This window comes from Pristis pectinata, chromosome 6, assembly GCF_009764475.1.
Source record: "Pristis pectinata isolate sPriPec2 chromosome 6, sPriPec2.1.pri, whole genome shotgun sequence".
In the NCBI taxonomy this organism is placed as follows: Eukaryota; Metazoa; Chordata; class Chondrichthyes; order Rhinopristiformes; family Pristidae; genus Pristis; species Pristis pectinata.
In genome coordinates this window covers 71084977-71108444 of record NC_067410.1, presented here as the reverse complement: position 1 = coordinate 71108444, position 23468 = coordinate 71084977, and the positions used below count along the sequence as shown (strand labels likewise).

General features: G+C 38.1%; 1 protein-coding gene across 2 annotated transcripts in view; it reads left to right on the top strand.

The window, feature by feature from the left end:
* per2 (period circadian clock 2) overlaps positions 1-23468 on the top strand; it is a 47796-nt gene that overhangs the window by 3595 nt on the left and 20733 nt on the right. Inside the window, exons 2-14 of one of the 2 annotated variants that reach the window (XM_052017706.1) lie at positions 2453-2699; positions 4451-4555; positions 7204-7302; positions 9271-9425; positions 10187-10308; positions 11186-11387; positions 13722-13773; positions 16022-16164; positions 19552-19630; positions 19986-20092; positions 20266-20419; positions 20963-21071; positions 21177-21308. In XM_052017706.1, coding sequence (XP_051873666.1) covers positions 2467-2699; positions 4451-4555; positions 7204-7302; positions 9271-9425; positions 10187-10308; positions 11186-11387; positions 13722-13773; positions 16022-16164; positions 19552-19630; positions 19986-20092; positions 20266-20419; positions 20963-21071; positions 21177-21308 — 1692 coding nt within the window. In that variant the 5' untranslated portion in view covers positions 2453-2466. The remainder of the gene's footprint in view (positions 1-2452; positions 2700-4450; positions 4556-7203; positions 7303-9270; positions 9426-10186; positions 10309-11185; positions 11388-13721; positions 13774-16021; positions 16165-19551; positions 19631-19985; positions 20093-20265; positions 20420-20962; positions 21072-21176; positions 21309-23468) is intronic. The other variant, XM_052017707.1, reaches the window with a different exon arrangement.

The following is a 23468-nucleotide window of genomic DNA, read 5'->3' as shown; positions in this document are numbered from 1 at the left end:
CAAGGAAGTTATGTTGAACCTTTATAAAATACTGATTAGGCCACAACTGGTGTATTGGTTCCCGATCACCACATTCAAGGAAGGAGTTGAAGGTCCTAGAGAGGGTGCAGAAAAGATTTGGTAGAATGGTTGTATGAGTATGGGATTTTAGCAACAATATTAGACTGGAAAAGCTGGTGTTATTCTCCTCAACATAGAAAGCTGAGAGGCAGTTTAGTAGAGGATTACATGTCAGATTCTGAGAAGGGGAGAGAAACTGTTCCCATTAACCGGGATAAATATCATGGATAAATATATCTGTATTTACAGGCAAAGAAAATGGGGAGATGTACTGATAAACCTTTTTAAGTAGATGTAGTTACGATGTGGACTTTGCTGCTTGTAAGAGTAGTGGAAACAAAACCAATCAGGGTTTTAAACAGGGAGCTGGATAGACATTTGAGGAAAAGCAATTTTCATCGCCATGGGGAAAGACCATGAGAATGGCACTGACAGGATTGCCCAACAAAGAGCTGGGACAAAGTCAATGGGCTGAACTTCTGTAATTTTTTTCTTCTGTATCATGGAAATTGTATGGTTGCTGCCACAATCGTTTTAATGCAGGACAAAGCTTCTTATTACCTTTCAAACAAAAATAGCAGATACATTACTGGTTAATGTACTGTGGTATGAGAATCTGAATGTTTGCATTGTCTTTACAGGATGTAATTGGCATTCCTGCATTAAAAGCTTTCCTGTATTATTGCCCCCTTTTTATTTCCCTTTATAGCCACAATTAGGATCAGGTCACGTTGAGGTAAATTGTGCATTATGTTAGTTAATTTATTATGAAGAAATATAATTTTATAAATTGGATGGATTCATATTTAGATATGATATGCTAGAGAGACTCACATTGGAATGGTAATTAAATTTAATAGAAACAGATAATCTCTTTGGATTATCACCTAATCCAGAAAGGTAGCCTTGTGATTGTGTCTTCTTATTGCACTTTTTGTGAATTTAACTACAGCTGTTATGAGTCTCATACTGATGGATATTGGAATGGTAGTTTTATTCTGTCCATGTTGGAAACTGGTATTAGGATTAGAGATCGTTACAAGTTATCATTGTCAAAACAGAATAGGGTTGCTAGGTCTTTATTTCAGATTTTTTTTGGAATGTGATGTAATTCTGAATCACTGTTAGAAATTGTACAAAGTCCAATTTGCTGTTTGGTAATGCTGCACATCATCACAATAGCACTTCCTAACAGAGTCCAAAACCGTTGTGGTCAGAAATTAATTTTGCTCAGTGTCTGAATTTTTACAAGTGAGGTGTACCATACAGGGTTTGAACATGGCAACTGCTACTGCCACGTGACAGTGGGAAGAAAACATTGTTGAAATTGATGCTAGACCCAAATTGCAATGTCACAGGGTGGCAGTATTTTAATAAAGTATCTCAGGTTTATATAGTTTAAAGAAGTAAAATACACAGCAGGACAGTCTCTCTCGAAAAGAGATGATACAGACTGTGACATTTTATCGACTCATTGGCTGTCACAAGGTTGCACATCCAAAATGTCATAAGCATCCCTTTTATCTTTTAAGTTACTATTACCTACTGTGACTGCACTGAAGTCTGATACCATGAAATAATGTTTGATTTCTGTTTATTGTGATGTTAACTATTCAGCCTTTGATTAGCAGGGAAGTATGGGCATATAAATTTAAAGTACAATTGGATTGTTTGCCAGAAATGATCTGACAACAATAGTCAATTTAAGATGAAGTTATAAGAGACTTAATTGCAGACATGCCAATGCAAACCAGTTTATAACATGAAGAAAGCATTTATCATTTGATAAACTGCATATTTTCTTTCAACAAAGGAACAATCTGATCATCAGACCATCCATGTCTATGAACATTTGAGTTCTGCTGAAGCTTGAGGTCAAAACATATTTCCCTTCCTTCTATAACACATTCCTTGTACATTTCAAAATGCTTCAAGTTCTGGAAGGAGAAACCCCTAACCTATACCTTAGCCAGTCAGCATTCTGTAAATCAGTTGTCACAAGCCTGAAAATAATTGATTATTCTGTAAAGTAATCCAGGTTCTGCCAAATACTGAATCTGCCACAATAGTGCCGCACTTCCCCATGTGGCAAACAGCGTTGCTCATGCTACAATTGTGCCACTTGCTTTGGTCACCATAGTGGAACTATTTTCACTTCCCAAGCACCCAAACAACTGGAGCTGTGGAGCCAGTTTTGCAGTCTGGATGACGAATCATCACTAATCCAGTTATCGTCTGTCCTACATTTAATCTTTGGTTATTTTGCTTTTACTGCTAATGAAATATGTATATAACTTTTGGCAAGAATAGTTGTGGTTACCAGAAAAGGACATTGTGTGTGATATTTCTGATGAATGCCTTTGTTATGGGTTCCCATCCTTCTTCCTTTTAGACTGACTTCAGAGAATGGCCACTTACTCAGAGGCTGAATTGGTGCTGCATTCAAGTAGTGGCAATATTCAGGATCAAGCACAGGATCAAGAAGTGCAACAGATGCATGATGATGTGGAGATGAAAAGCAACGGCTCAAGTGGGACTGATTCAAATGGGAATGAGTTTTCAGAGAGTTCAAGCAGTAGTGCCAGCCATAATGAAAAAGATTCTGCTTTGCTCTTGGATTCATTACCGAGCAGCAAAAGGTAGGAGGATGTGCATAATTGTACGTAACGTGATAGAAAGTATCCTTGCTGCTCCAACATTTAAGTGCTGGGCCACCAAAAGTGGGGAATTTGGTTGTGTTGTACATCATGTCTACATGACAGTCCAATTGCATATCCTATTGATGATAAAACCAGTTTATATTGGACTTGTATTATGAAAATGAGCGCTTATCTTAATCTTTGGTAATATGCTGAATACATTTCAAAAAATGTGATTTGACAAGTGGCTCTTCGGGTTTTTGACACTTTTGATCTCTGAGCTAAGCAACTGACTGAAATGGAAGTTGTAAGATGTGAATTTTTTTTTTGATTAGTTTACAACTATAGTACTTCTTATTTGATTTTGATTGTCCACGAGTACTGCAAGAAAAAAGTTGTGGTAAAGTTCTAAAAATTCAGCTGGGATCCTCCAGTCTTCCTCTTGGTCTTTCTTTCTCTTACATCACTCCACAGGAAGTTTTATTTTTGAATTAAATCTATTGACCAACTATTGCCTTTCATTGACTGCATTGATTATGCATAGACCATTCTTGCTAATTAGCAATTGGGAAACTAGATTTGACAGAATCTACTGAATATCAGTACAAACTGGTATTGGGATCGTGACTGAGTGATCCCCACGTTGATTCATGTCTTTCTTAGAAATTACTCCAGGTTTTATTTTGATGCATGAATCAAACTGTATTCTTTGCATATTCATGTGTTGGGATGCCATGATGTGTGTCTCTGTGATATATGTGTCCTCCATCATGAATGCTGTGTAATTGTCAAAGCCAGCTAATATGAGAATTAATGTCATCACTAATAAATTTAATAGTGGATACAGCATCACATTGTACATTCTGCAGTGGACAACATTGTCATATTCAATATGATGTTGATTGAATATTTGATATTGTATTATTATAATTATTTATCACACTTTTAATGAAGTGCATAGTGAACTCTACAAGAGTAGTTTGGTGTAGTTGTGCCAGCTTCCCCTTCCCCTCTTCCTGGCAGAACATGCAGACAGCTGATGAGCTTTTGATCTATGCTGGATGGATAGATCAAATGGATAGGTGCATTTCCCCACATTCAAGGAAAGCTGCTGAGGTTTAAACCACCTCAGGTGATCTTACATACTTCCTAATGGCAAGTTTTATAGCAGCGTTATTAGAGGAGGAGCAACAAGTAGCCCACCAGGTCAACGGTGTGAAATACAGGGAGGCCAAGGAAGAAGAGAAATGCTTTGTACTGTGCTCTCCAAAAAACAAACCCTAACCCATTTGTGCATTTAAGTTGGCTTTCTGCTGTTTGGCTATTATTTTACTTTATGGGCCTCTTTAGTTCTTGACTTTGGTGTTGACATATTGATCATCAGGGACTTCTTTTCAGTCACTTCAATCAAATATATTTTTTTAAATGTTTCAGATGTAGCAAACTTAATTCGTTTGGAGCTCAATTTTCAGTGGTATTTTCCAGTGCTGCTTAGCAGTGAAATTTTAGCAGTATTGTGCTTCCTGCATGTATCAGGGATAAATTGAACTGAATTGTAATTTGAAATATCCAAATTTGTAGCTTGGGGGAAAATAACATACAGATAAATGTTTAGCCTTGTTTCAGTTGATATAAATTTAAAATTGGATGCATGATTGTGCTATGGTTAAAAAATTACAATTAAACTTTGTTTTATTATGTATGACATTACAAATTATGACATTCTTATATTTGCTGTGTAATTTCTAAAGTACTAATACAAAGAAAAGAAAACGAAGATTTGCTGAAGTATATACGCAAAATAAGAGGCTTCCTTTCATGCCTCTCTCATTTGAAAAAGATAAAACTACTGACAGGTTGGTTTCAAGTAATTTCTACTTGTGTATTTAGTAATATGGATGTACAGTATTGAGGTCTGGCACTTTTCCATCTGGTTGACTTTTTTTCCAACCTTAAAGGGTGGTTACTCCAATAATGACAGTTGTGGGAAGTTATTAAGAAATTTTTATTTTTATTTTAGATAAGTATGTTTCAGGGAATTATGGTTCTGTTCTTCTTGCTATTTTAGTAGATAATTCTATACTTGTAGATACATCATGGGATTTATTTGGTTACTTGCACTTTTCCTTTCAGTTGTCCAATGAGAGCACCTCACCCAAATGCCTGTGTAGCCTTGCATCTGTTGGCAATTGTTACTGTCGACAAGATAATCTGTTGTAGGACAAGAAGCACAATCAAGCCTCTTTCAACATCTCTGCAAGCATTAGTCACTGGATGAAGATTTGAAGTGCAGACCTGACTGACTTCTCTTTCCCTAAACTGTCCTATCAATGAGCCTCTCAAACACTGTGATTGGAATTGGGTATAGATTTTGAACTGAAACTGAGACCTTCCTGGTCTGAGTGACTGCTTTTCATTTTTTTAGTTATAGTTACAAAATAAATATTTTGAAACAAAATGCAGACCATTTTCTTTAGGACCCGTATGGTGGTTCTTAAACCAGAACCAATTAGTAATTGAATAATTTGTACGTAACATCATTGCAGTGTGTTGATTCGCTGACTCTCCCTGCCTTGAAATGGAAGTTGGGTGGGGTGCTATGAATTTTATAGGTCTTGCACAAATACAGCAATTATCTTCTTACTTTGTTCATTAGAAAGTATAATATTTTTTTCTGATTTTCAAAACATTACTGATTTAAGATTGCTTATTAAATGGGAAGTAATATGTACTGTGTGTTTCTATATCTTCTAAAACTGATTGGGACAGCCAGGACGTCACCAAAAGAACACGTAATCATGGTTATATAACAGTGGCAGTCACATGTACTTTACGTGCTTGAAGCTGATCGCAAGGGTGTGTACATGTTGCAACAATGTTATATAACAGTTATCATGTGCAGTTTTATGGGAGTTGGTATTGCTATCAATATTATATAAAAGCTGATGTATTTATTCCAAATTGCCCTCCTAGTGTTTTGAATAATTGGGCAATTTGACAAAACATTTAAAATGCTGCTGATCAAAGTAATCTAATCTGGATCCTTCCTTCTGTAGCATGCACACAATTCCCAGATAAATGTATAGTTGTAATGCTGAATAAGGTACTTTGCTGGGTTATTTTCCAAAGCATTAAAAACTTTCCCAATTAGAAACAAAATTTGTCTTCCATTGGCATTCCTCTCCCCATAATTTGGATTACCTACATGGGATTTATGGGTATGCCCTGTGTCAAAGGTTCTTCTGATCTAGTTGGGGGAATGAAGACAGAAATGGCATGATATACAAGAAAACAATGTGCAAAAAAAATTTGAGGGAGAGGAATAAACAAACGAGGAAAATCTCTGCTCCTTAGCAGCAAAGTCATGAATTCCCAGAATCATCCTGATCCTTTTACTGTTAGTGTGCAGTAGAAACCTATTCTGAAATGGGTTTTTCCTTCAACTCTAAAAGAATGAGGGTGGACTGTGTTCAAGGATTAGCTTTGTCAAACTATCCAACTGGCTGTTGAACTGTGTAGGATGAAAAGATTTGTGGTTCTTTTGTTGAGTGTCACTTGTTTTCAGTTGAGCTATGTTTGTTTCTCTCAGAACTTGGTTGTTTCATTAGTGTATGTGATTTGTACTTAGTCTTCCTGAATAAACATGTTGCCAATTAAGCAAAAGCCCCTTGCTTTTATTGTTACTTTGAGTTTCTGGACCTGTTTGGAAAAATTTGTTTTGATAGTTCTAATGAGCTTGAGATGGTGGCAAACTCTACTAGATCCATGTGTTGCCTGTGGTTTTATTTGTAAGATAGAAAATTGTGCCAAACTCCCAGGTTGAATGTAGGCATTTATTGGTGTTAATGCCTGTGTATGGCTTTGCTCCCAGTCTTACTTCAATATGACAAGTAGCAAATTGTGGAACAGTAAAGGCAATTTCCATCCTGTTAATTCATGGCACAAAAAGACCAGTTCTCACCCCAGAGAACAGCGATTGTGGGGTACCCGGTGTCTTGCTTGTGCTCTGCCACATATGACCTCCTGGTGATTCCATAGGTGTACCATGACAATCAAAATTCTCTGCTGTAGCTGGGGCCACAGTGACATCTTAATGCTGACTGGGTAGTGTGTCAGCTGGAGCTGCTCTGCTCACTGAAATCAAGCACTACATCAGAAGAGGACTGAAAAGTTTTAAGTGCTGGAATTATTTCTTTGGAGCCCGAAGGAGCAGAAATGCTGCTTCAAGCGCTGCAGGAATACTGTGGGCCTCTACCACTTGGTTTTCTCCGGCTCCCAACCCCAAACCAACTTCATTCCAGCGGGGTTTGCCTCTTATCATAAACTTTCCTCAGCCAGCCGGTACACTCTATATGGCAATTAAACCTTATGTGCGTTGTCTTTGTATCAGTCATACTCAGTGTGAGTCATGCGAAAGAATCTTTCTAATTTTTTTAACCTTTTGGGCATTTATAACAGGGATAATTGTTGACCTACAAACCAAATTTTCTTTTCTGTTATGCAGCTCCAATTCTCAGAGCCTGTCACTTCACTGCAGTTCAAATGGATTCAGTCTCATTAGTGCTAGTTCAGAACAGGACAATCCTTCGACGAGTGGATGCAGGTAGGTGTTGCATTCCCCAGTCCCTGCACCCACTGCCCTCCACATCGGACAAGTTTTAACATTTTGGGGTAACTTTTGTGCTTTTCAAAGAGATAGCGATGGCAGATAAAACACTTTCCATTTTTGATTACTTGGTATTGGCACCAATCACTCATTAGGAAGGTACACAATTTGAAAATGTAAAGTTCCTTGTGATTCACTCTCCAATGTGCTCACCAGTCTGTTTAAAAACCTCACTCTGCACCAATGTTTTCTACTTTTGTGCACTTTTCTTGCTTAGTAAGGTAATTCCCACCACCCTTCTCAACGTGTAACCATCAACATCCTGGGGGGTAGTTCAACTGGATCCTGTAGCCACATGAGCTGGTTAGAGGCTGAGTGCTCTGCAATGAGCATATTGTCACCTGACACCCTAAAGCTTTTCTACCATCTACACAGCACAGGTCAAGAATGTGAATGAATACTCCCCACTATTATGAAGAAGCTTAAAAACATCCAATAAGAAGCACCCCATAACTACCGTGGCACCATGGCTGCCGTGTGTGTCAGCAATAAAATGTTCTGTTGAGAAATGCCTAGGCCACTCCAACAGCATCTCCCATACTCGCAACCTCTATCACTGGACAGGTTAAGGCTATTGATGTTGGGAATGCCAGTATCTGCAGATGCCCTCAAAGATGCACACCATCTTGACTTCATATTGCTGCCTCACACTATATTGCTGTTCCTTCCTAGTTGCTGGGTCTAGATCTGGGAACTCCTTACCAAGAGAATTGTGTGAGTACCTTCAAGAAAAGGACTGCAACAGTTCAAGAAAACAGTTCACAGCCACCTTCTCAAAGGCAGTAGGGAATGGGGAATAAATTGTAGCCTTGCCCATAATGCCTGCATCCCCCCCACCCCCACCAACAAAAATGACAAACTAAATAAAATTATTGTTCTTGATGTGCTGTTCGTGCATGCTTCGGCTGACACAAGGTTTTGAATTGAATCAAATGTGAATGTAATAAGGTGGTAAACCTGGCTTCTTCTATATTTCATTTCCTTCTTTCGCCATTCCCCAGCCCCTGTCCCCACTAATCCCCAGATCTGGACAGTGGATTAACTGTGAACAAAAGTTGGTGGGCACATCTGTACAAATACTAAAGTGTCTTCTACATGCTGTCAACGATGTATTGCAGATTGCACATTCTTGCCATGAATGAAGGCACTGCATTGATTTGTTACAGTTACCCTATATATTTTACCTGCTTTATCTCTGGATGCTATTCTTCCTATTTGCTAGCTTCACCCAATCCATTCTGCAGTTATGGCACTTTTTTTTATTTCAAGCAGATCATATTTTAATTTGTGCTAAATGCCCTTAAGGTTACAGATTACTATCAGTATTTTCTTGATGTATGATGTGTACTGATTTTTTTTTCATCACTACAGTAAAGTTAGTTGGTTCCTTTAAGCAGTGTGTGCAAGTTGTTCACAGATGTACCAAGACTCATTCTAGGTTGATACCAGCAGTTTAATTGTCAATTACTTTTTCTCATTCAACCTTCCTGTGAAGATCTTCACTCTTTTACTCAATATGGTGTTACAACCTCCAGTTGGGCTATGGATACGGGAGAACAAAATGGAACATTGCAGGTCTTTGTGCCTCATTTAATCTGAATAAAATTGGAGCCAGTTAGAGAGCTGTCAACTATATTTCTGTGCAATAGAATGCTCCTAATCAAAAAAGGCAGTTCCATAAACTTTCACATTTTCTTCTATTTAAGTTAAATTTAATGAACCAAATAAGGTAATGAAATGGACACCTCAGGAAAAAACTGGTGAAAGGCCATCTTCTTGGCTTCAGATTGCTTATATTAATCCATAAAATGCACTTGATTCCAGTTTATGATGACCAGAAGCATTGGCTTTGAAGATGATTTGAAAATGTAGTTAAAGCTGTATGTTTATATTTTTGTATTGCAGTAGTGACCAATCTGCTAAAGCAAAGACACAGAAAGAGTTGATAAAAGCACTTACAGTCTTAAAAAGGCATTTGCCATCTGAGAAAATGACTAAAGGAAAATCCAGGACACTTTCTACGCTGAAATATGCATTGCAGTGTGTAAAACAAGTGCAAGGTAGGCTTCCAATACTTCAAAAGAGAATAATATTTGAAGAGGTGGGCATGAGAAAGGCATTTCTATGTGTATCCTATCCAGGAAGACTAATAAAGTCATAAGAACACTTGAAATAAGAAAAGCTGTTTGTTTCTTGCTATAAACAAGCATCCAGTCAATGGGCTAAAGGGAACAGTAAGAGAGAGAGAACCTGAACAAAGAAACATGAAAACTATGACATACGGACAATCCTACCCTCATCTTAGCAGAGATTGTCCTATCTAACCTCACCCTCTCTACACCTAAAAAAACAACCTGTTTCCTCTGTTTCCCAGTTCTGATGAAGGTCTTTGATGACCTGAAATGCTGGCTATGATTCTCTTTCAGATGCTGCCTGACCTAAGTATTTCCAATATCTTTTTTATTTTGGTTTCCGTGTTTTTTTTAAATTTTCTTTGATTTTGACTGTGTGCGTACTTCCTATCTGCTTTGCATATCGGTTTGCTGTAAGTCTTCATTTTCTTATCACTTGTTATTTCATTAGAGGAATTTACCAATTATTCCAGATTTCATTTCATTGCTATAATTTGGCTCGATTCTTTCAATATCTGACATTATATTTGTTTTAGAGTTGGAGGCCAATGAATGCTGAATCAGAAGGCAAGAGAGAGTGCTTGTTTTTTAGCATTTTGAGATTTAACTGAGCATTTTTTTAAAGAATTGCACAATATTGGTAATATTTAAATATTTGGTAATTATAGTTTTGTTAATTCCTTCTACAGCAAATGAAGAATATTACAGGTTCCTAATGAATGATGATACTGAATCAAATAGCTTGAGCTTAAACTCCTTCACAGTTGATGAAGTAGAGAATATCATTTCTGAATACACTTCAAAGAATGCTGTAAGTTGTGGAAGAAAAATCAATGTACAGTGTGAAATCTCTGTGATAGCTTTGTGCAGGAAGTGTTTCATATAAACTATGAGTCAAATGCAAGTCTCGTCAGTGGTTAACTATTAAGAAAGCCAAACAATTTTGAGCTTGTTCAAAATTAGTTATCATTTTGAAGGATAGGAAACAAAGATGAATGGGTAAAGTTACACATCAACCATGATTTAAAAAGAATGACTTGCTTTTAAATAGCAGTTTTCCCATCCCTTTCACGCGACCTTGAAGAAGCTTTGAGCTGTAACTGTTATTGTGAATGTTGGAAACACAGCAAAGCAAACTTCCACAAACAGTAGCATGATAAGAATATTTTAGAAATGTTAATTGAGGATTGAACACTGATCAGAACCCTGGATAACTCCTTGCTCTTCTCCAAAATAATGCTTTGTGATCTTTTGCATTCACCTGAGAGAGCAAACAAGGCCTTGGTTCATTCTTTCACCTAAAACTGATACCTCAGAAAATGCATTGCTTCCTAGTATTTGCCCAGATTTTAGTGCTCATATTTCTGGAGTAGTCAAGAATCTTCTGATTTGAATTCTGTATCTGTAGCCAGTGGAAATGCCCGTGGGAGATGTATGTGGACAAGGTGCTGAAAGTCAGCTAGTGTTGCAGTGCAGATTAGTTTTAGTTTTGAGGAAAATTGTTCCATGAACTGTAAAGGTATATTGGATCCAACAATGCAGAATATACACTACTTCAGTTTATTTATAACTCAGCCTAGATTCTAGATAATAAATAGAGTATTCATAAATTTACCCAGCTGTGTATATATGAATATTGAACATGGTTTTGATTTTTTTCAGTTTTCTGGTTTGGTCTTGTTTTTCAGGATATCTTTGCTGTAACTGTTTCTCTAATCACGGGCCAGATTGTATACATCTCTGACCAAGCTGCCACTATTCTGAATTGCAACAAGGAGATCTTCAAAAGCATAAAATTCACAGAACTTCTTGCTCCACAAGATGTTGGAGTTTTCTACAGCTCTACAAAACCATCTCAGCTTCCTCTGTGGAACGTGTGCACAGCTGCTGGTGGGTGTGCATCATATTAACAGATCCTATAACAGCTCTTCAGATACTGTTATATAATGGTCACTATTGATGACTGCCATTCTTCCAATAGTTGTTTTGCTCAGAGAGCTCAGTACAGCTGTTTGGTTACATAATTTTGTAATCAATTTTCCAAATGATCTTGGAAACAGAATAAATATACGTCATTCATAACTTTTTACATAGATGAATCATACTGTGAATTATGTCTTTGTTGTTCATTCTGCCGGGATAATTTATGTATGCATTTCTGTGCAAGTTCTCTCTAATTCATAAAATTAATTGAGTAATGCTGAAAATTAATTATCCATCTTTACAATGCTGTCCTGGCTGGCTGTTGCCAACTACAGACAATGCACCTTTTCTTTCTCTCTTATTCGGTTTCCTCATCCCCACTGCCCCCACAGCCAGAATTAAAAGGTCAGGAACCACTGTGACCTATTGACTCTCTGATTACTAAAAGATGTTAATAAGTTCACAGAATAGGCGTGTAATTGATAAATTGTTTTTCATATATTTAAGTATGAAATTGTGCATTTTGTGAGGAAGGTTGGAAGGGCATGTCCTGGTGGAAAATTTCCGAATGGGGTTTACATAAATTCAGTGGGATTTCAGATTTGCTACCTTTGCTTGGGAACTCGGACATTCATACATTGAATGAGACAGGCAGATGATGACCAGATCAAAAAAAAACAAGATGCTGAGCACAGCTTCTTCTGGGAGGGCAAACCAGAAGCGGGGTGCAGTCCTCCTGGGATGGATTTCACTTTACACTGGAAGTCACTAGATTGTGGAACAGACTGCACCATCGAACAGTTGAGGAGAACACCAAATGTGTATTTAAGAAAATGCAAGATAAGTATATTAGGGAGAAACATTTTGCTGCAAGGGTGAGCTGAAAAGAGGGCAGGAGAAGATTTTATGGAGCATGGCTTTATTGGGCTGAAATGCCTGTTACTCTAAGTGATTCCAAGCATTTTTGTTACTCTTCCAACCTGCATTGTGATTCCTAAATGACTATTTATTCGGTTTTTATTGAGGAGTGAATCCAGCTTTAACAACATTAGATCATCTGCTCTGTTTAGTCACTTGTCAGGGGACTGAAAGGTTTCTTCTAATCCCTCGTCTTGCTTGATCATTTTGAACTCTTGTCTCATAAGCACTGTACTGACGCAGGCATGTAGGCTGCTTTTGTCTACTTTAACAATGACCATGTCCTAAATTTTCATGGCTTAGATTTCTAAATCCCAGAATAATCCCTAGGGCAGTGCAGTGGCGTAGCTAGTAGAGCTGCTGCCTTACTGCTCCAGCAACCCAGGATCAATCCTGATCTCTGGTGCTGTGTTTGCATTCGCACATTCTCCCTGTGACCACATGTGTTTCCTCTGGGTGCTCTGATTTCTCCCCACATCTTAAAGACGTGCCGATGATAGGTTAATTGCCCACTGTAAATTGCCCTTAATGGCAAAACCTTGGAGTGCAGGGAGTTGATGGGAGTATGGGGAAAATAAAATGGGATCAGCTTAAATGGTTGCTTAATGGTCAAGAGGGACTCAATGGGCTGAAAGGCCTGATTCCATGCTGAATGACTGACAATAATCCTAATCACTCTTCTTTGAATTTTATCAATCTTGGCATGAAGGTTGCATACCCAAAATTGTGTATTATTTTTATTCCAAAAAAGATACCACTAATGACCTAAATTTCATCCACATAGATTAGCATCATGTGATCAAATTACGCCAGCATTATTCATTAACACCAGTTTACACACACACACACACGCGCACACACACACAAAACCTTTTAAGATTTATAAACTACACATTGTGTTTATCTACTGTCTTCAAAGTAGATAATTGTTCCAAGGTATTATCTTAAAAAGTCAGCTAGTCACATAAGTAGATATTTGAGCAGATGACTAAAAGGAAGGCAAGAGAGATTTACAGAGGGAATTCCCAGATTCTTACTGTCAATGACATGGTATATTACCTCCCTCCTTCTGACTCAGTTAGAGAAGGTTGGTGTTTTCCTTCTCATTTGGAGATAATGAACCTTGTGTTATTTCTAAACTTGGCAGAACCTAGTTCAATTATAAAATACACAGCAAAGATTATCGCACCAGTTGATAAAATTGTTACCAAATATGACAATATCAGATGTGATTTTTGTTTTCATGTGCTCCCTTAAGTCTTCACAAAAGACTTCATTAATTAATGATGTGGAGTGTCACTGTAACAGCATAATATTTGGATTTTTTTTTCCTTCTGTCTCCTCTTAGTGCAATTCCATAACATTGCTGCTGCTGTCTTTCAGGTTCGTCGCCTTTGGATTGTATGCAGGAGAAGTCTTTCTTCTGCCGGATTAGGTGAGTACAGGAAAGACTGGGGGTGAATGAACGAAAAAATAGAAAACTTATGTATGAAGGAAGATAGAGTGGCAGTGAGTTCTGCAGACAAGAGCATTGACATAATTATCACCCATGTAATCTGTGAGAACCTTGCTGAGATCCCTCTGAATTGGACCAAGGATGTCCAAAAATTTATGAAGATTACTGTAGCTCTGCGGACTTTGAAGAGACTCGCAGACCACCAAACTGTGCAAGGTTTTTTTTAAGTAGGTAAAAAAATTGTCCCAGAAATTCATTCACATAATTCTGATTTTCCAGCACTGTACAATTGGAAATCAATTTGTCTCAGAGTGAAATGGAAGAACAAGATATCTGAGTTGCTCCAGAAATTTGGCCAGGCAGTTCCTAAAGTGATTCTCTCTCAATCCTTGATGTGATTCCCATGCCAGTAGTGGAGGGCTGATGTAATTCCCAATGCATTGGTCTTTTTGGAGCATTTCAAGAGAACCTGGACCACATTGTCCTGTGTGTGACCACTGTTGGGCAGTCCTGGGATACCCATGGCTTCACAGTGCTGTGTTGGATTGGGATCCCTGTTGGATGAGTCCTAAACTTGCCTTTCATTCTTTAGCTCAACCCATGCCCAGACTACACCATCTCCCACCTCCACCAGCCAGAACTCTGTAATGCTCCCTTTCCTTCAATCCTCCCAACCCTCCGATCCTGTTGACCCCCATCTTGCTCCAAGTCCTCATTGATCCTTAAGACGACTAGATCCTCGAGCTCGTCAGAGGAGGCGTCAGTCTCCTACTTCCCATATCTAGCACCTATCTGATCCTCACTATGATTCTCGGACCTGGTCATTCTCCCCCATCACTGCACTTACCCTCCTGATCTAACACCTTGAACCAAGCCTCCATATCTACTTTCAGGTTCTAAAGTTGATTATGTAAAACTTGAACATATATCCTGAAAAGCTAGCACTGAAATTAAAGAAAGATTGGAGCTTCTACAGGGCTCTTCACATATTCAGGACTTACCACTACTCTTCGCAGCCCAAGAAGTACTTCTGAATTTTAGGTGCTCTTGTGATGTAGAAAATATAGCTGCAAATTTATAAATAGGTGACTTCTACAAAGGACTGACAATTAGATAGTCTGTGGTTTAGTTGGATGAAGTAGAAATATTGGTAAGAATAGATCTGATTCCTGGGAATTAGTGAGAGGTAGTGGTTCAATGCCATACCTCCAAGTTGGCAAGGGATGGGTGATAGTTTTAGGGCAGTGCTTTGCTATCTCAGTGATCTTGTTCTTGACCAGGAATAAGCCCATACATTTATGGGTGATTAACATCAAGACCGAAGGAATCACTGACATGATACATTAAATTGTCAATCCACAATTTACTCGCTGTAATGTCTACGTCAGTACATACTTAATTGCTGCAGTCTGTTACAGATAATTGCCCAGAAGTTATAGTGTGCTATTAATGATCCACTACATGGTCATCACAATGTACAGCGTTGAACATTTCAAGCGATTTGCTGATTCAGATGTTGTGTCAGAAGTTAAGGTTTCAGGCACTGCTGGTGTTACATTTTTTTTTAACCATCACATACTGCAGAGCATCTGAGGAAAATGCATCTTCGAAGAAACTGGTGGGGAGGGGGTGTGGGTAGGGAAGGCCAGCCGGCATCGAGAGCCTGATCAGAGGGCGAGTATGAAGTAGATCAGGGATCAGTCATCAGAGGACGAGGCTCAAGACAGGGTGCTGGGAATTGGAAGATCAGCAGCTGATAGAGGAGGGAAGTGTCAGTGAAGGTCTAGGGTATCAGACGGTCAAGGGGCCAATGAGTTGGGGCCTGGACCAATCCTCAATGGGTGATGTTGATGGGTTGGATTGAATTGAATTGTGCTGAGATGTTTGTGGGCCTGAAGGCCAAGGTAAAATTCGCAAATTACCTTACTGGGGTCCCAGTCAGATCCAAACATGATGGTCACTATCAGGACAACATGGATTATTTTCCTTCATAATCCCCTAAAAGGAACATTGTATGTGGATTTTTGCCGCTTGGTGTTCATCTAATGCAAAACTCATGACACAGCAGAAGGAGCCTGGTAGATAATCAGAGTGACATGAAACAGTGTTTGTTACCGTATTTCATGCTGTGCAAGTGCAGTTTCAGTTGTGCAATGCTGGAATAAATCACATGTTTTGATGGTCTTTGGTACTGGCTCTAGACTTACTGTTGCCATCTATTTCACAGAGGGAACCAACAGCAAGATTGTAGCACCCATTACTATCCCTTTCGTGTGACGCCTTATCTCACAAGGGTACGAGCATCTGAAGATGATGATGACCAGCTATGCTGTTTGTTGCTTGCTGAAAGGGTGCACTCAGGATATGAAGGTGAGAATCTTAACATGATAGACATAATCACCACTGGCAGAGAAAATGCTCATTGTATTCTCTTCCCCACCTCCCAATATCATCTCCTAAGTATATTTATTATATCTTGTAGCATTTTTTGTTCAAGTTCAAGTTAGTTAGTTCTCACTGGTTATCTGGAAAACTGGAAGAATAAGTCAGATAGTGCTAACAAAACTTAATTTTTGTACAAAGGCAACCTAGAAAGCCCCCTACTGGCCAGCTGTCTGAATACAACTCATCAGTGCAATACCAGCTGGAAGCAAATCCAATTTTGCATTTGCCAACAGTTCCAAGTCTTTGATATTACTGACCATCACGAATTCCTCATTTGACACAATGCAGAAGTAAAAATCTAGCACAAAATGAACATTGAAAACCAGATTGAAAATCCAAACGTGTCATTTGCTCCTGCACACCTGTAGGTGTAGCATGGCTGGTGGAAGGCTGCTGACTTGCAGTGGAAAACAGTGCAGATCATTTTGACTTCAAAAGGCTCTGGGCCTAGGAATACTGGCTTTTGTCTTGAGAAGAATGGCAGCTGTCTGGACTGTCTAGATATCTTGAGCTATGATGGTAGCACCCTAAACTTTAACCACAGTGCAGAGGTATTTTTAGTTGGAGAAGTGACTACTTTGATCCTACTCTATAAATGGTGATAGCTGCAACAATGGACAGGATCATCCTGGAGCTGCTCCCTTGCCAGGAGTGACCACCCACAGACTCCATCCATGTTTGGGTCGTTTGTGCTGGTGAAGTTGCCCCCTGACTACCACACTATAAGGAATGGACTTCATGCAATACACTCAGTCCTTATCTGCTGACTCACTATTTGCGAATCTGTGTCCTCATGAGGTCAGCCACCAGCTCCTTCTCGAAATTTTTTGGAGAAATATCTCTAAGTACATGCATTCATTGAGGAACCAGTCAGTTTTTGTGTAAATATGGTGATCAGTTACCCAACCACAGTGCGCTCTTCTGATAGAGAATGGTCTTTTTTGGCACAGCCACACCATAATTAAGATAAGGTATTTATTTATTAGTCACATGTACATCAAAACACACAGTGAAATGCATCTTTTGCATTACTGAGAAGGTGCTGGGGGCATTTCAAAACTGATCACTGTTTGTAATTTTCACTGCATTCCATGCAAGTATTTTGTTAGCCAATATTATCTCTCTCTGGGTATTTAAATGTTTTGATATATTGATTACTTTGTCTTAATTTTAGAATATTAAAATTGACAAAGTAATAAATATATTAGAACATTTAAATAAAATTTAAAATAATGGTGTTCAAAAATTTAACACCAAATAAATATGGTGGTGTTGTCTTGGGTACAAAGGAGTGGGCCTTTGTGGTATCCACAATTTCATTATCCACAGAAAGTTCATGCGCCTGTTCCTGGGGAATACAAGGACTGTGTGTACTGATGGTGGCTTCCTCTGTGCTCCATGACATTGAACACAGGCTTTCTGGCAGGGCAGCCAAGTTACCAGACATTTCTTGTGCATGGCTATTAACCTTGGGTAGGTTCTCCATTGAACCCATCAGCTGAGTTCTTTGCGGCAGGACTGTTGCAAAACCTGCCTCTAAACTATTCCTTGTGCATATTGTCTGTACCTGAAGTTGCAGTTTGGAGTATTAAATCAATTCATGGTCTGCCATCATCTTTATTGTCTGCATGCTCTTTCACCTGTTGCTGTCCAGCAGGTTGCAGTTCTTAGATATTGAGAAGAAACAGGGACAAATGTGCATCTGTAGTTGGTGGAAAGGGGTGGGGTCACTTCTGGGAGATGAAGCTATCAATATTAACTTTGGGTCCTGACTGCTGGAGATTAGTAGGTTGATTGATGTTTTGTGTTGCACCGACTGGTGACTAAACCTTGTGAAATTGGTGGGAGATGATATTTACCTTGTCTGCTTACAGTATACATGGCCATTGAACTTCTTGTGACAATGCATCCAAATCCTCAGAGTTTTACTGCTGGCATTGACTGCCACAATTCTGCTTCCCTTGCTTTGATTCTTTTGATTGTTGGTCTGGAAGGCCCCTGTAAATGGAGCATATCAATTTTCCTTTTCACATCCACTGCAAGACCCCATTATGGTGTTAGAGAATCTGAAAGCCATGTTGTTTCATTATTTTCCCTAGTAAGAATGAGTTCCCATAGACCAACCTGTTCCTGTTCCTGCTGCTGTAATGAACCTCCCCCATTTAAGTCCCTTTTGTGGTCAGTGATGACCTCATTATCAGTCTTTATTGATGCATAAAGCCTCCAATAAAGGACCCTAGCAGAATCTGTGTTTTTATATATTTGTTACAAGGATGAGCCTCTTGGTTTCTAGTCAACAAGCCTTGTGACAGATAATGTTGTTGACTGTTCTGACTTGCACATTAACCATTCTGCTGCTAACAGTGAGTAAGTGAGTTTCAGAACAGAGTTGATGAGTAATAGGGTAGACAAACTCTTATACTTTTGTATGTGTCAGACCAGTTTTAAGCACAGTACACAGATGTTCAGTTATCCTCGAATAGTTGAGAGGCCAGCAAGATTCTGCAGGAAAGTGGAATCAGACGAGAAGGTCAGTATAGTTGAGTGAAGTCTTAAAAAATGTTAGTGTATTATTCTTGCTATTTTCTCGTCTTTACTCTAGAGTCAGGGACCAGGCTGTAAAGAGTTATAATGTTTCTTTTAATATAATTTAGTATTCTGAACTATATAAAGTGCATATGTGTTATTTATCAGTCACAATTATAGTCAACATTATTCTAACTAAAATGCTTCACAGCATTTGTGATATGTAAATACTTTTGCATTTATTTTCAGTTAAAAACAATGAATAGTTATTAATATACCAAAATTCTGAAAAGTTGTATAACCTGGTTCAAAGCACAAGCACACCATTTGTGGTTGAATAAGCCATGAGTGTGGGACTTGTGGGAGTTCCCCCTGACAAGAAATTTTTTACCACCCCACTCACACCCAGTTAGTATGTTCCAGGATATTCTTGCACTAGTGGCGTTATGTTTGTTTTGTTGTTTAATTTACACGTGTGTATGTTATGTATAATTTATGTTAATTTAAGTTTATGTTAACTTATATTTGTCGTCTTAGAATGTACTGTGCTGCTGCTGCAAAAAGCTAATTTTCATGGCATTTATACCCTGTGTATGTATGCCTATGACAACAATAAACTTGAACTTGGTGGACTGAGCATTATGCTTGAAGCTTTTTAATTCATAGATGCCATTAGAAAGATGCAAATCTAATCCAAGGCTAATTTAACCCAGGATGGGCACAAAAGAGAATTTGATAGACAATATGTTTTTTAAATTTATAACATCTGTTTTTTGTGTCTATCAGCACCACGAATTCCCCATGATAAGAGGGTTTTTACTACCACTCACACACCCAGTTGCGTGTTCCAGGATGTTGAAGAGAGGTATGTAGAGAACTAAGGGTATTTACAACAACAGAAGAAAAAAAATAAATTTTGTTTTATCTTTAATTTACATTTAAACTATGTAAAATTAAATCCCAGTTAAAATTACTGTCCTCTGAACATGGCCAGAATTGTTTTAAAAGCTCAGTTTGTATGTGATTTGCCCTCTACTGGCCAAGTGATGTATATCTAAATTTGTAATTAAAAACTTCAGTTAGTGAGTTTTTGGGCAGCGATTCCACTTGGTTTGCTTTTGGTTATTGTTGTCTACTTTTTATATTCAAGTTTATGCCTTTTTAGTATCTTGTAGATGTGCATCGTGCAGCTTATTGCATTATTCCATTTTCTTTCACAGGGCTGTCCCTCTATTAGGTTATTTGCCTCAGGATCTCATAGGAATGCCCGTGCTGATGCATCTGCATCCTGATGATCAACCTTTGATGTTGGGCATTCATAAAAAGAGTAAGTTTACAGGTGCAACTTTTACAATTAAATTGATTTTCCTCACTTAAGCGAGGCTTGACTACTGGAAATCTGATATCCATGTTAGTTATTTTTCCTAAAGAGAGCAGCATAGATATCTGCTACTTGGTTTAATTTTGTTCTCAGTTGAAGTATATTCATTATTTTTTCAGTACTGAAACAAGCAGGACAACCTTTTGAGCATTCACCGGTCCGCTTCTGCACACAAAATGGTGAATATATCACAATTGACACCAGTTGGTCAAGTTTCATCAATCCCTGGAGCAGAAAGGTATCCTTCATAATTGGAAGACACAAAGTCCGGACGTAAGTAGTTACAGGTTATTTGCATGAAAATGTTGATGATTGATCAATTTGGACACAATTTTGTCACAAATTAGAAAATGAGTCAATCAGTTACTGATGTGATGCAGTGATGTTCATTTTGTAATGTCATTTTTAACTGAATTGTGAACAATTCAACATATGAGTGTTGGTCAGGGTATTTAAAAAAAAATTGAAAGGTGTGGTTGTGGAGAACAAAGGGAATGTCAGTAATGTAGAAGGAAATTATCCAATCTAAAATCATGAATTTTTGAAGAATAGTTCTCCTTATTAATCTGGGTGATGGTAAAGACTGAAATTTTGAAGTAATTGTCTTGTGAATCCAGGTGCTCTGACCAGAGTTACTGCCCTAGTAATAAAAGAACCAAATCTGATCTATTGTTATTAATGCTTACCTGTCAAACAGTGTGCAGTAACAACATAATCTTCAAAATTGGACGCATGCAAAATCAAATGTATTAGATGTTGACAGATATAAAGTGGGTACTCATTGCACGGTATCTCCCCTTAATTTTTGATATGTAGGGGTCCTTTGAATGAAGATGTATTTGCTGTTCCGGGGTGTAGTGAAATGAAGGCACTCAATCCTGAAATACAAACCATCACTGAGCAAATTCAACAACTCTTGCTACAGGTAAAGTAAATTAGCATTGATGGCAGTATATTCCAATCTAAATGCAATTTGTGTCTAATTCTTTGCTTTGAATTCTATTAAGACTGTTATCCTTTCTTATTTTAGCCAGTATACAACAATGGTACCAGTGGGTATGGATGTTTGGGCAGTAGTGGATCTCACGCACAGATCATCAGTGTAGCCTCTTCCATTGATACTAATAGCAACATCAATGAAGAGAGTCATTGGGACAAACCTGTAAGTTATCTCTTCTACAAGCTAACTTATGCAAATAAATAGATTGATTATCAAACATAAAACCGGCATTATGGAATAGCCAGCCATCAATGAAAGCATGGTATTTACAAATCTATAGATTTGAATGGAAATTAAGTGGGCACTAAGAGGCCAGGGTGGATTTGGAAGTCCCTTAATTGAGCTCTGAACTCTAATCTACTAAATAGTCTGTTTTATGACGAATGATTGTGTTTATGTGTACAAATATAGAAATGTGGCTTGCAAATATTTTCTTCCAACTGCCTGCTTTTACTGTTGACTCTGGCTCGGAAACTGTTACATGAGTTCTATTCTTTAAGCCCTGAGTTACTTCATTTGAACTAAGAACATGTTGGGGGACATCTGTGCTGAACCCAATATTTGCCTCAATTCAGCATCCAGTATTGTCAGGCAGAAGCCATTGAATAACAGTACTGTACAGCAGCTTCCCTCTGCCCTATCCCACCAGATAATGCACAAAATCAAGCAACCCAGAACTATTGAGGCCAACAGAAAGATCACAGTTGCCATCTGATTAGAATTAACTTAGCTCAGGCTGCGAATCTGACTCAAATATTCTGGTTTGTTATAGATCAGGGTATGTTATTTATTTTAATTCTAACAAAGGACTTGCAAGTGAGCTATTAAAATAGATTATATTTTGTATCATGGTTTTTCAATGAGAATTTGTTTTACAACAGCTGCAAAATTAAAATGATTTAATAGGAAATATTAAATAGTACAGGCAACCCCTACATTACAGGAGATTTGCGTCCCCAGGAAATGGTCCGTATTGAAATTTTCCAAAACACAAATCTGCATCATCTGCACATGCATCAAGAAATGCAAGTTGAAAATAAACTTTGTGTTTATTTATCTACTTTTATTGCAAACAAGTTTCATAAGAGCAAATATTTATTCTGTATCCCAGATTTTTTGGTAGTGATTTGTGAATTCTTTAAGGGTGAATTTCTGTTACCAGAACTGCTGCAACACAGGGGTCACCTTTATTCCTTTAATTTTTTTAAGGAATTAAAGTATTTCTTTACTAATCTTTAATAATTATTAATATGCAATCAGCAAATAATATCAGTTGGTGACATTGTCCATCTATAAGCCTGAAATTGTTGCACTTAAGGCAAGTAGACTGATATCAAATTAAGTGAATATAGTTTCATGGACATGGAAATATGTGTCCTTTGTAAAACTCTTAAGACTTCCCAAGATATCTGATCATAAGTCATGGTAACTCTCTAAAGGATTTGAATTTATATAGGACCTTTTTGTTATCGCCAGATGTCTCAAAACCTTTTGAAGCCAATTAAATACTTTTTAATATGTAATCATTAGTGTATTGCTGGGAAATACGGAAACCGGTTTTACACACAAATGGCAATGAGATACTTATGCAAATAATCTATATTAGTGATTTTGACTTAGTATAAAACTGGCCAGAACCCCATGATGTTCTTTGAAAAGTACATGAGAATCTTTTATGTAGGTAAGGCAGAGTCTCAGATTAAATACTTGTGGAAAGATGCCTCTGACTGTGAAGCTCTCCCTTAGTAATGAATGGAAATATCAGTTTGGATTATGTTAAAGGGTGCCAATTCGTGAAGCATTCCATATATTTTTGAGGGCAGGCACAGTAGTGTGAGGGCAGGCATGGTAGTGTAGCGGCTGGCATAATGCTATTACAGCACCTGCAACCCGGGTTCAATTCCAGCCACTTTCTGTTAGAAGTTTGTACGTTTTTCCCCGTGTCTGTGTGGGTTTCCTCTGGATGTTCTGGTGTTCTCACATGCCAAAGATGTATGGGTTAGCAAGTTGTGGGCATGTTATGTTGGCGCTGGAAGCACGGCGACACTTGTGGGCAGCCCCCAAAACACTCTATGCAAAAGATGCATTTCACTGAGTGTTTCAATGTACATGTGAATAATAAAGATATCAATTGGTTTCATAGCCATCTGTCTCCTGGACTCCAGTGGTACCACTGAAACGAGGCTGACACCTCCCATATAGAATGTGGAGCACTGGAGTTAATAATATTTTCATCTGCTGTTTGAATTCAATTGAAAAATGTTGCTCTAATGATTCTCTGCCATCATTAGTTTTTCCCACTTTTAGTATAGTACATCCTGA